The following is an 18,678-nucleotide window of genomic DNA, read 5'->3' on the forward strand; positions in this document are numbered from 1 at the left end:
AGAGTTAGAAACTTTTAAGATGGCAAAAAAATAGAATTAGGCCTTGACCCTTCCGCTTACCTCCTTCCAAATGAAAGAAGTCAAGCAAAAGGTCCAAAGACCAATCACTGAAAGTATAATAGGTAGAAATTAAGGAAAGGGAAATCAAGGTTGGGCTTCATGCCTTTCTCTTACTTCCTTCCAAATGGAAGGTAATAAGTGGAAGATCCAAAGGCTAAAACATTTCTAAACCTAAGCTTGGCGAGGGTGTCAAGGGTCAGGCCTTGCGTCTTTCTCTTACACCCTTCAAATATGGGAGTAAGAAGGAAGCCCAAGAGTCGACCACCGACAAAGAACGTGAACTTAGGAAATTTCAGATAGATCCTTGGAAATTGAGGACGAATGGAAGCATGTAGCGGTATAGAGAGAAAGGGAATATGGACAACTTGAACCCCCCCAAACATACTTAGCCACTTTTTGACATTTTGCAATTTAGGAAATTTTGGCTAAGGCATGGGAAAGGGACAATAGTACTCAAGCAAGGTGTTTCATTTGGATCTCATATAAATTATAATTGATGGGCAACTAGGGGACTTGAAATGTCAACAATTTCCATGGCGTTAGACCTTGGCCAATGACCATTAATTTTGATATAAAGAATAGATCGTAATATGTAGTGCATGGTTGATTGTTTGGATGAGTATGCTACTGCTAATACTTCAATAAGATTTTAACCACCTATCATAATATTCATAAAACAACCTATCATGCCCAAATTGAAAGTGAAGTGACTATTTTAAGCGCTCGTGATAATAATATGCTTCTAACATTTGCAATGTTCATCTTAGATGTGTTGTGGATGTGATGGTGAGATTGAAACACATATTTAAAACTAAGTAATTGTGACAAATTTTAATAACTAACAAAGTTTATCCATGTAGAGCCTATGTAGAAATGATGAACTATGTAATGCTATGTTCACCAATGGTGAACTGAATAATGTTGAAATTTAGGTGGAGAGGGCACAATTTTTAGAACCCCATACATCACATAAACCTAGTGTCTTGCCATAATGTTGTATTCATGTTATCAAATGCAAAATGATGACAAAGCATTAATATGAAGGAATGTTGCGACCATAACACCAAATATACCATACATTACGATATAATATTATTAATATACACAATAATATTTTATTAACGATCAAATATTATAGAATGATTAGTTCATTAAATAACAATATATCAATTATTCATAATTTTTTATTTCTAAACTTTTGAGTGATGTTGATATAGCCATTAATAACTGGTCACTTCTCAAAAATGATAAAAATGATACCAGTAGAAGAAAATACATGACAACATTTTTTATTACACAAAAATTATGTGAATGCTCCCACACCCAACTACAAATTGTGCAATTTTTCGTACCATTGTGGTCTCCATGCTTGTCTCTACAGCCACAAGGATAAGGGGTACACCACCACCAGGCCCTCTGTCCTATTACCAGTTGAAAGCTTGTGAAGGCAAGTAAGGCGAAGAGGAATATTGTTGGTGCTGTTGCTGGCCAAGTTACTATTCTATTAAGTGCATAAAACACCACCCAGACACTGTTCAAACACATCCGAAGGGATATCAATCCGAGTGTGGATTACACACGTTGTTTAACATGTCTCTGTCTACGAGTTTTAGCTCAGGGACAAGCAGGGTTCGAGTCCACTGCGCCCCACCTCAAACTTCCTCATTTAGACCCAGAAAAAGAGTAGCATTAGCATATGCAAGAATAAAGAGGCCAGTGGAAGAGCGCTTCAATATACTCTGCGAGAGGAATGTATCGGAAAACCAACTGGAGGAGCTCTGCGTGGAGAGGTGGTCAAAATGGGAGAGCGGGAAATGCAAACTGTACTGGGAATGGCAGGTTGATCAACAGGTTTACATTGTGAAAGGAAGTGTGAGGGTGGTTCCTAATGGCTGTGACGATGATGGCGCCTGGTTCTACGCAGGCGACCTCGTGCGATATCCCAAGTGGCTCGAGGCCTCCTTGTATTTCCAGGGCCCTTACGAGGAGCGCTACCGTTTTTTGGCCTACGGGGACGATTAATTCAAGGTAATTTTTCTTAAACCCTAAACCGCAAATTTAAACTTTTTTTGTTCGTGTTCCAAAGGAATTTTTTATTTCTTTTCATCACTTTAATTTTTCTTAAACCCCATACTTAATCTATTTTAGTTTTGACCCTAAAGGAGTTCTATTTTCTTTGCATTACTGCTTATGTTATTGAAATTTTGTTTTCTTGATGTCCATCTCATGATCAAGCCCTTGAAAAAAAGTGTTAAACTCAGAAGTGTTTACAAATTCAACCATTGCTTGGTACTTATATTCCATTGGTACATATTCCATCTCGTTATTTTTTGTTTCTGTTCATTGCTTCCAAGGTTGATTAGAGCATAGCCACTCAAGACATTGGAATCGTTGTGTGTGCAAAAACTTTTATGCTTTTTTTTATAGCCTTTGCACCTAGCAGACAACCATTGTTGCCTTCATGCATCACATTACCCCTTGTTCATTGCGTGTTCTTGTGCATGACTAAGTGTAGCCTTGCATATGACCTAGTAGATGCATTCCAACCATGTAATAGAATGCTAACTGTTAGGGAGTGCAATTGACAAAACAATTGGAGGTGGATGGTTTGAAATGGATCTTTACAACTTATTTATTTTGTAACTTTAATGTTTTTATTTTTAACTACTTGCCTCTCACATTGAGAAGGTTGTTGAATGGTGGACATTGTAAAATTGTAAGCAAACAACTAGATGTGTTTCCTCTTCCTGGGTCATAAGAATCTTCATTCCTAGATGTGATCTTTGTAAACAACCGTAGTATCCTGTTCATTTCTATATGTGAATAGAAGTAATTGTTAAATTCTTCCACTTCGATTGTATTATTGGTTTATTGTGCTTCATTTTCCTTTTGTAAAATATATGAATCCTTCCCTTCACATTATAGGTTTGTCTCCTAGAACTCCTAAGATTCGAATTTTGGTATTAGAGCATTGTTTTCACATGCTAGTACAAACATGTGTACAATGGTAGAAGGAAGGTTGTGTGCTTGGTTCATCTTTTGAGTTTTTGGACACACATCATAGCAAAGGTAAAAGTAAGGATGCAATGAAATTGCCAGAATTTTTTTCCAACATTTGACATGATTGATGAAACTTTGGAGGCATCGTGTTAGGTGCTCTTCAAGCAATTCTTGGATCTCATGGCTCAACTTGGATTGGTGCAAAATGCAGTGAGCTAATCATTCCTAGGCCATCACAAAATCTTTTCAACGTACATTCAATTTGGATATTCCCATGTTTAAAAGTAATATTAATGTCATAGTGTTGGATATTTGGGTGTGACAATTGGAAGTTATTTCTTTGCAAATTGCTTCATAGATGAAGATAAAATTTTGTTTGGAGCATTGAAGATGTCCATTTCAATGCCCCATTGGTGGCATATGCATAGAACTTGAGGGATCATGATTTGATTTGGATGGGGGATTCCATTGTCAACATTTTGGAAGAAGAATACTATCCCCTTAGGCACTTTGAGGATGAGTACATGAAATTTTAGTAGTGTAATGACCAATTAGTTGAAGATTAAACCAATGAGTTCCACAACCACTTTGTGCATTGAATGAAGACACTCTCAAGCAACACAAGGTGCTCAAATATAGAAGTGGATTATCACCTTACATTCACACAAAGATGAAGTTTTTGACACCGAAGACATTGGGGCATGCCTTTTGCAATATATCCAAGATAAAATCCAAAATGAAGCTCAACTAGAAATATTCTTTGCACAAGAACAAACTAGCGTATGAAACCACTTCCAAGTTGCTAGTGGAGAAGTAGAATTTTATTGTGCAGAAGTTGCAACAAAACACCAAATCATTAGCGCAAAACTCAAAAGACATGATATTGTTTGCATCAAGCAAGTACAAAGGAAAAAAGAAGGGTGATAATTGGTGACATTTTTGTTGCATGATTTTCCATAGTGATGTTAAATGTCATGTGCAACAATTGCTTATTGTGCAAGCCACATAAGATACCATGTAGCTTGAGGATATTGATTAGGAGGCATAGTTTCTCGACACAAGTGTTGTGACAATTGATACTGTAGAGGAATGCAAGCTTATCTTTTGTATGAAGTACAATGGTAATCAAAGAACATTAGCATGCAAGATATGATCAATCACTTGGGCCTTTCCACTAAAATACACTTGAGGCCATACTCTTTAGGATGGTTACAACAAGGTAAATAAATTCTTGTAAAACAACAATGGACTTCAATTCAAAGAATGTAGTTAAACCAAAGTTCCCAGACTTGGACTCGGCTCTGACTCGGCAAGGCTGACTCGGCTTGTGACTTGGCTCGGACTCGGCAATGACTCGGCAAAATAAGAACCCTTGAAATTTAGAGATTTTTAATGATTTAAAACTTGTTTCATACACCCATTATTGAATTAAGATTAAAGACACTATAACATCATCAAATAGAAGCTAATTTGATCACATACATAAACATACATCCATCACATGCGTAGAAATGTAAATTGTAGCTGAAGGTTTCTTGACTCCACCCAGAGTAAGACCTTAATTTTTGGTTTTTATAATTAAAATGTCAATCATCACATACTAGCTATTAGAAACAACAAAATAAAGCAAGTGTTCCAACAAGCCAAGAAATTCTTAAGCCTGAGTTGCATGAATCGGGCATAAGCATGCTCTGTGCATGGAAGTTCAAGTGCCCTCATTTAATACCTACTATATTCCTGCAGAGTAGCTACAATTCCCTCCAACCAACAAGGGTGGGGCCATGCTAACCAATTACAGTTTCAATATATCTATGTTAAAAATTCTATTCCACCCTCCACTAAACCAACTAGTACTGCTAGCACACAAACATTCTGCAGCATAAAATATGACTGGAAACTCATAGCAATCACTGAACTTTTAACTCCATATCTGATGGTAAAATAACACAAAATGGACTGATAATGAAAATTAATATATTAACAGTAGACCCCATAAGTGAAAAGCCTTATCATCCCCAAAATCTACATATCAGATCAAGTTACTTGATTTGGACGGTGCTTCCTCTGACTGAAACTTACCTTCAGCTTTACTCACCAGGAAAGTTCAAAATGTCTAAATGACGATAATAATATATTGGCACCCATTTCACTGTCAAGTATAAGTTTATAACCATCTCCAATGTTGACTCTTACTTCATTCCAGTAAAATAGAACTCTGAAACAGAACCATAAATATGTGTACTTCATAAACATTTAAAGGGGGATGTTTTTGGTACATAGCTAATGAACCATTAAGAGAAACTATATGATCAATAGAAAAAAGGCACCATTCACGTTAAGGTAATAGATTAATAATCCATTGCTTCTGCTAAAACTAAATATGCTAGTAAAGAAGAATGATTACAATCAGATGTTGCAGAAAGAACTCCAACAGTCACGTTAATTGTTAAGCCTTTTATAATGAAAGTCATTCTTACAGATTTCAACTATATGCATATAACATCGACAACCAGGAAATTAATTTAATCCTATCATGGAACTAGAAGTTTTCAGAAAGCTCACATCATCTTCATCACAGCGAGTCACGGCCTTCGGACTCGGCGAGTCAGGGAGTGACTCGCTGAGTCGGCGAGTCAGGCGAGTCACGCCCCCTGACCTGTCCGAGCCCGGGTCAAGGTCACCGTGACCCGGCAGGGGTCACCCGGCCCACTGACTCGCCTGACTTGCCGCGAGTCATGGAACTCTGAGTTAAACCCGTGCAAAACATAGTTGCTAGTGACATCGTGTTGTTGGAAGTTTGCGATATCCTACTTGAAAGGCCATATGTGTATGATAAAGATGGTGTGTACTAGGCAAAGCCACATAGATGTACAATTTATGATGGTTATTGATATTTCTATCTTCACGAGTCTTCACCAAAGACTAAAGTAACCTTGATATTTGCCAAACAATGTTGCAAAATTATCTCGCGTACAAAAAAGTTGTGCTTTTCATGGCTTGCTTGAAGACACTTATGTAGGAGAGCAAGTGTGCATTGGTAGCACACAAGATTGCTCAAACATCGTCATAGATTCATAGCAGTAGCAAATTGATAAAGTACTATAGTGGTACATGGATGTCTTTGAAGATTGCAAAGATCTTTTGATACACTACATGGTGCAACACAAGATCAACTTGCTTCTTGTATCAGCTCTTCCTAAGAGCCCTTTGTACTGCATATGTTATTCGAAGAATAATGAATTCAATGTCAAATCTAGGAGTTGATTGATCAATTGAAGATCAAACCTAGCTTATCTCTTCTCCATGTGGCAGTTTGATAGTCGTTTTGCCAAAGAAAGATGGCACATGTGGCCATTCCATTGAGTATTGCACGCTTAACAAGCTCATAGTGAAAACTTGATATCCTCTTTAGTGTAAATGTTTCGATTTTCAATTCAAGATGCAAGTTATATTCAAGGTTATTTTTCTTCTTTCAAGTATATGTTATTTCTTAATATAATAGATCTGATTATTATCTGGTATGTTGCAGATGGAGAAGGAACATTTATGAATTTCAATGTTCTTCTCATAATCACCGATTGATATATATATGCCAACAAGGAGGATCAAGCAATACCTTGACCGGTCATGTCTATTAGACATGACCGATCAAGATATTACTTGATCGCACCTCTTCAATCATAATCACATTTAACTTATACCAATCGGTATATATATAGCTTAACAAGTTAACCGATACTAACTGGCGTGCATATAATCAACAAGTGAATCGATGCTAATCGGTATGTATGCAGTCATTTAATAAACCCGATAACAATTGGTATTTATATAGTTAACATGTTTGACCGATACTAATCGGTGTGCATATGATTAACAAGGTAAACCGATACCAATCGGTATTTTGTGCTTTATGATTTGCAACCGATAATAATCGGTAGTTAGACATTGGTTAAGAATCCGATGTTGATCGGAATTTGCAAGCAAGGTTATATATATATAAATCGAAGAATAATCATCAAATGAAGGAATGATAACTGAAGTCTTATCATAGTCTATTGATAAGATAGATGATTGAATGAGAGACTTCATTTATCTCTCATTCAATCATTTATCTTACCGAAGCTATCATGTATCAACATTTAGTACACCGACGATCTCTGGACCAACTCCATAGTGCACGATTCTTCATGAAGATCAACCTCAAATAAAGATATCATTAGCTACCATTTCATGCCAAACATGCTTGGAAAATTGCATTCAAAACCAAGGAGACATTGTACCAATAGATGGCAATGCCTTTTGACTTTACCAACATGCCAACAACATTCATGCACCTAAGGAATGAAATCTTGTGACGCTTCACCAACTCCTTTGTCATTCTCTACTTGGATGACATCCTTTTCTTTGACAAGACTTGGGAGGAATAAGTGGAGCACATCTTGGATATTTTGTGCCAACACAAGTTGCAAGTGAACTTTAGCAAATGTAGCACAAATCCAGTACTCTAGCTTCATCACCAATTGTATGGGGATCCATGTAGATTTAGAGAAATTCAATGTGATTTGAAGTTGGCCAACTCTGTGCAACATCATTGACTTTGGCAACTTTCTTGGACTTGCAAAAGTTTTCTATAGGTTTGTTCTCAGATATCTGCACATTTCTTGTTTGCTAAGTCAAAATTATGTACACTAGGGTAGTGTTTGTTTGACACTTGTGCAACAACATGCTTTTGAGGAGCTCTAGTATTGACTTGTGCAATGCTTTTTTTGGCAATGCCTAACATTACTTAGTCCTTTGAGATTCAATTCAATGCCTCTAACCATGCATTAAATGCAATACCACTTAGCATTGGCATCTAGTTGCCTATCTTTCAAAGACATTGAGTGACATCGTGTAATATCACCAATCGGAAACAATTGTATGTCATTGTACAGGCTATTAAGTAGTGGCAACACTACATTCCTGGTAAGGAGATAGTTATTCATTCTAATCACATGTCAACCACTTCAGTTCCTACACACACAAAACAACTAGAGAATATGCGCCACATGAAATGGATAACATAGGTTTTGTAGTTCCATCTGATGATCAAGCACAAGAAGGGGAAGACAATAAGGTAGCAGATGTCATGACCCCTTTTCATAATCAAAATAATTGGAAGATTGGTTACCTTTTTTTAATTTCCCTTAGGCTAAGGGATAAAGCTGCGGAAATAATTTAATAATAATATTTTAAGTTGTCCTAGTAACTTTATTTTTTCAACTGTAATGTCCCCATTCAGAAATAGGATTTAATAATAAATAATAATAATAATAAATTAAAACATAAAATAAAAAAATATAATACAATATAATTAAGATGTAATTAAGTTAATGAATGTTCAGAAGGTGTGGAATGAAGAGTTGTGAGTTTCTCAAAAATGAGATATAGGAGGGAGAAGAGATCATTTGAAATGGGGAAGGAGGAGGCAAGAAATGAATGAAGCATGGGAATCAAGGAAGGATTAATGGAGGAAGAAAGGAATGGGAAGTAGATAAGGTTGGGTCTCTTTCAAAGGGCAAGAATTATGAAGGGTTGTACTATTTAAAATGGTGCTAATTGTGAAAGGTTGCGTCTCTTGCCAAGGGGCAGGCATGATGAAGAGATGTGACCTCTCCCTCACATGGGAAGATATAAAGGGAATAAGGTTCATTTGAGGAAGAGATGGTAGGGAGATCAATTTGGAGAATAATATATTATTCTCAAAGGCAGCAATGAAAAGTGGTGACTCAATTGTTATAAAAGGTAGTGCCTCAATTCCTATGAAAGGTGGTGACTCTTCCCCCAATAAAGTATAATGGAGAGATCATTCCAAGCATTCAAGGATCACTCTCTCGCTCATCAATCATCCAATCAATAATCACTTAGTCATTACTCACCAATAACCCAAATCATCCAATCAAAGGAATTCATTGAATCAATTAATCAATCATACAAATATCATCGATGGCATAGAGGATCTGATATCTGAAGACATAAGCTCAGGCAGTCCGTCTAATTACTGTTGTGTGGTATGATCATTCTGTGCAAACTCCTAAATGCTATAACAATATTATATATATCTGTTTCTGCACATCACTATCTGCATAACTACTTCAGCATCTTTATGATTTTTTACATACTGTTGACATGACTCTATATATATATATCTGTTTCTGCACATCACTGTCTGCATAACTACTTCAGCATCTTTATGATTATTTACATACTGTTGAGATGACTATATATATATATATATGTCATAGTTAATGTAAATCAGACCATTATATTCTGCAATTACTTCATGTAATATATATGTCCTCATACATTCTGAGCAAAGTTGCATGGACACGGATACGGATACAAATATGGACACGGCCTTTTAAGACCCTCAATATGGATACGGCTAGATACGTCATTCATGAAAACACATACACATATATTTAACACAATTTTCTAAGTTATTCGAGGAGATTTTCATTACTTCAAAAGCAATATATACACATAATTGCTACAAAAATAATGATAAGTTGATTTAACATTTTACAATATGCAAAAATAGTAGAGTTGTATTGGAAGATAACCCAAAAAATGGGTCACTGAAATAGAATAACATTTCATTTGTCTTTCTCATTTGGTGTAGGTTTTGTTTGAAAATGCATGAATGAAATTTTTAAAAATAAAATTTAGGAAGATTTATGTCAATTTTTTTAAAAATCAAATCACATGGTATCTAGCATGGTTGGAAATCAAGGTTTTTTGGGTATGCATGGGTACAATATTCGACATCTATCCGGGCTGTATCGGATACGTATCCGTTTTGGATACGGGCATGGATACGGGGATACGCGTGCCCAGGGAGGGACAAAGGAGTTTTCGGCTACTCCGAGTCTGAGTGTTTTCCATTCTGTCATAGAAGGAAGAGGATCTGCAAGAGGGGTATGGTAATGAGGCATTCCTCTATGGTACACCACCTCTATGAGGGGACCAGATGGTCCCATGAGGCCAAGGGGGTACAGTGGGCACCGCTCTTGGGCCTAGGGGAGATGGTTTTCAGGGCACCCTGTTGCAACCTTTCTCTCCTATCATGATGCATAAGTACAGGGGGATCAATCATAAAGGGAAGGAGAAGGTTGCCAAGATGAGGGGATAACGGAAAGGGGACACCTCACTGGGTGGGCCACCTCGTATGGATGGCATGGGCCACATTAGGCCAAGAGGGATGGTATATCCTCTCTTGGGCCCAGGGTAGAGGGTCCGAGACACCTCATCGAGGTCACTTTCCTCTATGCTCTCCTATGGTCGAGCCTCCAAAACATTTAGAGTATTTAATGGATGAATCCCTAATTTTGTTACTGATTATTATATATATATATGCTGCTGTAAATTCACTAATCTGATTACTGTTCTGTTATGATTTCACAAATCTGATTTCTGAGATTATTGTTGTAAGAAGTTTCTAATCTGCTGCAGGGTTTCAATTGGGTGAAAGGTATTTCCTAAATCCACTTATCCACTTGGAAATTAAGAAATTAGGGCAAACATGGGGCATACCCAATTAGGGACATTACATCAAGATTGAAAAATGATGACTTGTGTATAATTATTATTTTAATAAAATGGGGCTAGTGTATTTTTATTAAAAAGTGTTTTTGACACTTTTGGAGGGAAAGAAAATTCAAAGTAAAAAGGTGTTTATAAAAGGAAGAACTTGGCATAAAAGAAGACATCATTTGTGTTCATCTCCATGCCTAAGGACAAAATGTCAAAAACCCTCTGGTGTGAGGAATTTGGAGAACGGAAACCCACTTGTTTTTTGGTTTGGATTGGAGGATGTCTATTTGAGGTGATTCCATCTAGGGATTTAGTGTGTTGGAGGAAGTAGTTTCAAGTTTCAATTTTGGAGATTTTTTAGTCTGCTGGAGGAAATTGTTTTAAGATTCAATTGTTTGAGGGGGTTTAGTGTTGAGCAGCAAATTCTAATCGATTGGTGTTAGATATTGTGGCTGAATCAATCTTTTTGGGTGCCATACCTTTCTAATTCCATGTTGCAACATATAGAGTTTGTTAAGTTTGGTGTAGGCCATACATGTTTGAGATCTTTTACCGCAGTAGTAGTTTACTTCTAGCTATACTTGGTACCAATGACCCATTGTACATTTTATTTGTCTTTAGCATCAATTGTTGCATCAAATTGTTAGTTTGGTATCACTAATATTAGATAATATTTTGGATTTATGCTATAGTTTTGGAATTTTACCAGTTTACCATAATATCCTATTTCCTGCATTTATAATTGTTGTTGAATACTTTTGTTTATAATAATAATATTGTAAGTGTTATGTTATTGCTTTTCAAATCATTATTTTATTATATAATATATTCAGTTGACAACCACCACAGTAATATCATTGTAGCGTTATGGGTTTTCTATATAGCTATTATTGTTCCATATTTCTCCAGTGTTGCACAATAAGAAAATACAAATATTGTTGCATATTTTATGAAAATTCCAATAAGGTCTTTAAAATGGTATAAAGCTTGATTTTGCCGTAGCGTGTAGGGTTAGAGCCAACAATTTTAATGCGGGCCAGAGATAGAAAATTAGATTTTATCAAAGAGTGTAGAAAAAGTTGCAGGATCAGGGTGAAGAAATTGAAAAATAGAATGGGGGAAAGAAATAAGAAGTTTTGACAAATGAAGAGAATACAAATATCCAATGTAATGCCATGATCAGTATGAGGCAGGGCCAGTAGCAAATGACAAATCTCATGGCACAATTATTACAAACAATGCAGAATATAAATGTCCAAGGCTTGTGCTGAAGGGAATCAGTATATCAACAAACTTTTACTTTTCAAAATTTGTTTAGATGCAATATCAATAAACATTGAAAAATCGGATTAGAGGATGAAAAATCTTGTTCACTTGAGGTGATTCTCTCAAGGGATCACATTTGTGTTAAAAGATTGAAGTGATTTCTCATTCTAGTTTTTATAAAAGAAGAATTTGGAGATTTTAGCCTGTTGGAGGATTGCAGTTCTAAGATTTAGCTTTTGAAGGGATTTATTGCTTTATTATTTGCTCTAGCAAATCCTAATTGATTGGTGTTAGATATTCTATCTGAATCCATCTTTGTGGGCGTTGTACCATATAATGAGTTGTGCCTTTCTAATTCCACATCACAACATATAGAGTTTGTTATGTCTGTCACATGCTGTACAAATTTGAGTTCTTTTGCATTGTACCACATCCATTAACCATTATATGATATGCTTGCAATTGTAGTTGGGACCAACCACCGATTGCAATGTTTTTTTTGCCTATAGTAGCAATCGTTACATCCAAATTTTGAGTTTGGGATTGCTATTATTGGATAATATTTTGGGTTTATGCCATAGTTTTGGCATTTTACTAATTAATAATAAAATCCTTTTTGTTTCATTAAAATGGATTCATTTGGACATTGCTATTGAATACTACTATTCATATCATTAATTTATAAGTGTTGTTATTGCTTTTCAAATCAGTTTTTATTATAATCAGATGACAACCCCCACAGTAATATCATTGTAGTGTAAGGGTTTTCAATAAAGTTGTTAGTATTTTGTTTACTCACTTATTCTACTTTGCAAGATTATAGAGTAAACGAAAATGTAGATTTATAGTACATTGGAATAGAATTAATTTGCAACATATTCATAAAATATATCATTATTACCAACTACTAGATATGCAATACGCACAATAACCTTAGAGAGTTGTCTTGACTATAAACAACTACATTTAAATATTGTATTGAGTTGGTTAAGGCTACCAATTGTCGGTAACTACCAACTGCCAACTCACAAGTAGTCGGGAACTAATCACCGCAATTACAAAACATAACAATTATTTATTTAGCTGACTATAACATTGCACTTTTGCCAACTCCATCGACCCCCCAAAAAAGTAAGTGGTTTTCTAGACAACACAAACAAAATTGGGGCTAGACACAACAAAACTGAAGAGAATATCTACTGAGAGGGGGGAGGATGAGAAGACATCCCTAGATGTACTAAGGATGTAGAGGTGGATGTTGGAGAGTGCTCCTATTGAATTTGTTGGTTGGCCACCAACTCTCGCTCTTGGACTGCCTTCACTATGTAAGCTGCCTCCATCAAATGCTTCTTTGTCCTCTCTAGCTCCTATTCTATCTCTAGTAACTTGTTGCCCCTCTCAGCTAACTATTGATCTTGTTCTCCAAGCTGTGTGGCCCTCTCTGTGAGTTGTCTATCTCTTTTAGACACTGTCTCCTCCAAAGTTGCCACCTGTGCATGCTCTTGAGCCAATTGCTTTTGGGACTTCCTAATGTGATGAGCCAACTCTACTTGGGAAGTCTTGGCCTGGCGAAGGGCCTAGTTTCTTGACTGTGTGGCCTCCTCCATTAAAGCCATATGTTTGCACCGACGGAAGGTGGTGTCTCTAAAGCACACCTCCATGCCATGAAATGCTCCCAAAAATTGGCCATGTCTGCCTCCAATTGTTGGTCAATGTGGGTGCTAGGCAACCAACATTTCAAGTGTCTCCACTCTTGGCCACCCCCATGAGATGAAACATCTAAATAATTCTTTCTCACATCCCACCTGCATGAATGTGAGAATCTGCTTTGCCTTATGTGCTACTAATGGATCATGGCCAATATCAAGGCTGTGAGCAATGTCCCCCACTGTATACATAAACTTAGCCATCGATTGCATTTCTCTAATGCAGCACTGTATTGTGTCTAGAGGATCATAGGGATTCAGTTAGCCCAATTCTAGAACAATTTCTTTAATCTCACTAGATGACAACTCCTCTCTTGTGGGTGTGGTTGGCAGCTGTGTATCCTTTGGAGGTGCCTATGGAACTGTGACTATTGTTGGCTTTGCAGATGGCTGAATTGTCTCCCTAGTGGGTGTTGGCTTTACAAGTGGCTGAATTGGTGATGCAGAGGGGTATGGGATGTTCAAGCACTACTTTAGGTTCTTGCTCAATAAGGGTCTCCACTGGGTGTCACCCAATGGACCAATGCCCTTAACCTTCTCAAGGTTACTAGAGCCTGCCCTAGATCCTTCCCAAGGATCTCTTCACTCAGGACAACTCACAATTGACAAAGAGTCTCCTACCCCTTAGGTTCCAACCCATCAACCAAAGACACCTAACAACCCCACACCCCCAAGCAGCAAGATCTTTACTTACAAGGTGGAATTTGGCCTATGTGAACGTTTACACATGTGTTATATGGCATTTGCATAGATCTTGACCCCTCAGATGGGTGTTTATTAGCCTTTTGTGTCGTTTCCTCTACTTGACCTAGGAAATAGGGCTACAAGCAATTAGCCCTCCATTCAGACTTTTCTTGTTATGTCTCACAACCTACCTGAACAACCCCTTGACTAAATTTGATATTTGGATACCCTTTTAGGCATTCTACAAGATTCCAAACTCCTGCATCTGGGTTTTGAGTACGGATGGTCAAACCCTATTGACCCTATGTATTGGGGTTTAAGCTCTCAAAAGCTTCACCAGTTATAAAGGAATGAAAGAATGTCACTTGCCAAGGGTTTGCACCTACCCAAGGGTCCTTCTCATGCCTAGTTTGACCATCCACCAGTCTGCTGTTCAGGGTTTCTACCTTCTTTTCCTACTACACAAGCTTGCCACATGACTGATGTCAAGCCTAGGGCATCATCTTAGGATAGTCAAATGACACTTCCTGTCTTCACAACCACTAGGAACATTTAATATACATGCCAAATCAACATACTCCCAGGTTTCAGATTGATCCCATGGAGAGATGTTGATTTGTGCCACTATTTGCATTCAAACCCTTGGTTTGAGGGTTTTACCAGGCTAGTGGGATGGAAAATTCTCTTTCTCTCAAACCCGAATGTTTCAAGACCTCAGATCAACTCCAAATGGTCGGTGAACCTCTGCTACAACTTGCCAGATGCTTAAGTCATGCCCACCATTCGCTAGGAATCATGCAAGAATAAGAAACTCAAGAAAAATGCAGAAAAAGTCACAGTAACCGTTTTGTTTGAAGACAAGAATTTCATTCAAAATCATCTCTAACAATAGGCATCGTTCCTCCAGGCTTATATCACGCCAAGGAACTCCTCCAACTGCCTCATTCAAAATCATCTCTAACAGTAGGCATCGTTCCTCCAAGCTTATATCACACCAAGGAACTACTCCAACTGCCTCCAACGTATACAAGCAACCAACCAACCGTTGGATTAACCATATTTGAAAATGTTGCAAGAAAAGTTGCTTAAGACAACAATTGCAACTTTGCAACTTTTGACAACTTTTTACAAGTTGGTCCTGCCTTCACACCAAAGGTCAAGAATGAACATACTACACATTGCAGACCCCTAAACATCAAAAATACCAATAGAATGCTCAGACAAGGCCTTTGACCAAGTTGACACACCTTGGAACCTCAGAGCTTATTACCTTGCCTAGTCCTAATCAATAGGCCTTCAAACACACACACACACATTCTATTCCCAACATAACCATGAATCAAAATGATGTAGACACATGCCAAAATGAAGTAGACACATGTCCTAGTGTTCCTGCACCAACTGGTTGTGACTATGAATGCTCGCTCTATTGAGTGTAATCCTGGTGACTCTACTAAGGGTCATTAGGTGGTCTTTGTAACATGTCCAACTAGTTGTCAATGTGGGTGGCTTCCTTAACCACTGTAGTGCCTTCCGCCGAAGGTGTAAATGCTTTTGGAGGTGGCAGCAAGGTTGGCACTAGTGGTTCCATCACTATTGGTGAAATTATTATTGGCGGTGGCATGGTTGGTGAAGGTCGGGTAGTGACCAATGATACTACCGCTGATGCTATTGCTAGTGATACAACTGTGGCTGACAATGGGACTATTGACGAGGGTGCTACAACTGGTGCTAACTCTATATCTCGAAAAGGGATAGCCTCCTCCACGTCTTCCTGAAAACATGCCTCTACTTCGAGTGACACCTCTATTCTCTTTCTCGAAAAAGATAGTTTAATTGCCTCACACACGTCTCCACTCCCTGAATCCTCCTACTGCTTCCTCTTCTTCTTGGTAGTCTGCCATTACTCTTTGCCAACTGATTGCACTCCCAAGTTCGCCCAATAGAATGCGGTTGGCCATGAAGCATCAAGTTGGCCGACTGGCTGAAGTCGACCCCGCTTGTTTGGGGGCACTCGGGTGTGAATGGCATCAAGCAAAAGATCCATAGTGTGCCGGGTCATATAAAATGCCTTGTGCTTCAAGTAGAGGAACTCCCTAATCCACACGCTTGCCTAGTTGTACACTTTCCCAATGCTCAGTCCCACCATTAGGTCTGTCATCCAAATGACAATGTCGGATGCCTTGTTGGCTCCTGTGAGTTGGCATTTAATTAGATCAAGTATACACTTCCATTCAACAGTGGTGATAAAATTCTTCTTCAACCCTCTATTATTTGCATTCCATATATTGCCCTTTTCCTCCTTAGTGAGGTTTGAGTGTGTTGGTAAGCAGATTTGCCACTGCGATTATTTTTGCCCGAAGAGCAATGAGAACCGGGCCAATAGTTGGAGAGGTTGCAGTAAAATCACAATCTTCCTCTGTGTTTAAGAGGGGAAGCTCCCTCGTATGATGAGGATATTTGTAATTTCTGTGTACTTTTCACCTAAAAGTACATAAAGGAAGCAAGACAAAACTAAAGGAAGATTAATAACAGAAACTCTACTGGAATACATCCGAAAACCAAATAGGATTCCATAACTGATAACATTTACAAAGGGGTCATAAGCACATATGTTTAGATGCACAATGACAATGAATGAAGGATGATGAATCTCAACATACAAAGAGATCAGCTACTTCAACACATTCAAACTAAGATACCAAAGCTTGCTTGTGTATCATTACATCAGCTGCACAAATTATCAATGTTTTTACACGTGCATAAAAAGGCTACCAATTTAACATACGAGAAATTGGAAATGATAACGTAGAAGCACATTTAGAACATACGAACTAGAATGTACTCCTCATTATCATTGAAAATTACACAATTTTAAAAACCTTTCTATACATAGTATGAACATAAACTTCTTCAAAGTCTCTGTGGGAATTTCACCAGATTTTTCCCTTCGTAAAAGTCCCCTTTAACATTACAAATAGCCTCGTATTTATAGGCCTTCTCTCGATAACTACTTAGTAACTACCTTTGTACTTTTCGAGAAAATAAAATAAGCTCCATTTTGTTGGAAATCTCTTAACTTTTACATAAATAAAGCTTATTTTCTAACTTGATTACAAATATGTGACAAAAAGTCACTTTAATTAAAAGATAACCTTAAGACCTATGGACTTTGAGAAAAATCATCAAATAATTGATCTCGTCGAGATGAACATGTAGGTTTTTCCCAATCCAAGAATCATCTGTTTACCAATAGCTTATCCTTCAGGGACGTGTTTCAACTGTACATAATGACTATCCTTTCCTTCAATGGGACCTAATTTGACACATTTAGTTCAAATATGACTTATAGATTCTTGTCATAAAAATAATACACACTTCTCAAGCATCACACACATTCCTCATTAGAATAGTAATTGTAGTTTCATCTGCTATTTCATTCTCGCACCTTGTAGGAATTAGCCTTTCCACTCTTTTAGATTCTTCAATGTAATGATATTCTCTATGTCATGTGCAAGGCAGTCAACAAATCAATTTTGTTATCTCCTGAAACCATGACATCCCATGAAACAAAGCATTTTGGGAGTTTTCTGTCAAATAGTTTGCAATGCCTTGCTATACTTTCACATTCCATATGCACAACTATCAAGAATTTTCAACTAATATTGACAAAATCCCAACTTCTTTAATGCTTCAGTGATGTCCATACTGTGTTACATGACTTCAACTTTCAGAAGCAGCAAGGATGTTAGCAAAGGTGGTGGAATTTAGCTTCACATCAGCCAGTAGCATTTACTTGAATTCTTCTGAAGCCTCATTTTAATAAATCCATTGTGTGCAATATTGTAGTGATCACAATCCATGAGATACATTATTGGTTCTTAGCGGCATTATGTCAAATATTTTAGGCACCATGTCAATGCTCAACGTTTTCACATGCAATGTTTGGGTATATTTGCCTGAGTTTCTAAAGCTCTTTCAACTATTCCATTTTGTGCATAGCCTGCAATTATTAGATATTATCAGGCCGATTTCTATTGAGGAATTCAACCAAACACTTTGTGTGCCATGTATATTTCACAGTCATGGCATGCGCTGAGACAATATTTTCTTGGGGGATTTCATCAAACGATACAAGCCATTTTGTCTATGGTTCCACATTTTGCTTATGCAACCAGCTAGGAATTGCAACTACAACATCTGACAAGAATTCTTCATCCTTTGCGCTTTAATGGATGCTGAGTTCTGAAGACATTTTCAATAAATTCATTCTTTGCACATCCTATGAGATGGGCTCTCTTTGGTTGACATGCTCTGTCTGAACTCTGCCTTGCACCATGTAAATGCTTTTCTTGGAAGTTACTAAAGTCGCTTCAACGAATCACTTTGT

The 18,678-nt window shown here is 37.4% G+C and overlaps 1 protein-coding gene across 1 annotated transcript in view; it reads left to right on the plus strand.

Annotated features, from left to right (window-relative positions):
• Positions 1–1,320: 1,320 nt before the first annotated feature.
• LOC131056091 (uncharacterized) overlaps positions 1,321–18,678 on the plus strand; it is a 42,686-nt gene continuing 25,328 nt past the window's right edge. The window contains exon 1 of the mRNA XM_057990429.2: positions 1,321–2,088. Coding sequence (XP_057846412.1) covers positions 1,651–2,082 — 432 coding nt within the window. The 5' untranslated portion in view covers positions 1,321–1,650 and the 3' untranslated portion in view covers positions 2,083–2,088. The remainder of the gene's footprint in view (positions 2,089–18,678) is intronic.

Source organism: Cryptomeria japonica, chromosome 2 (assembly GCF_030272615.1).
Source record: "Cryptomeria japonica chromosome 2, Sugi_1.0, whole genome shotgun sequence".
Classification (NCBI taxonomy): Eukaryota; Viridiplantae; Streptophyta; class Pinopsida; order Cupressales; family Cupressaceae; genus Cryptomeria; species Cryptomeria japonica.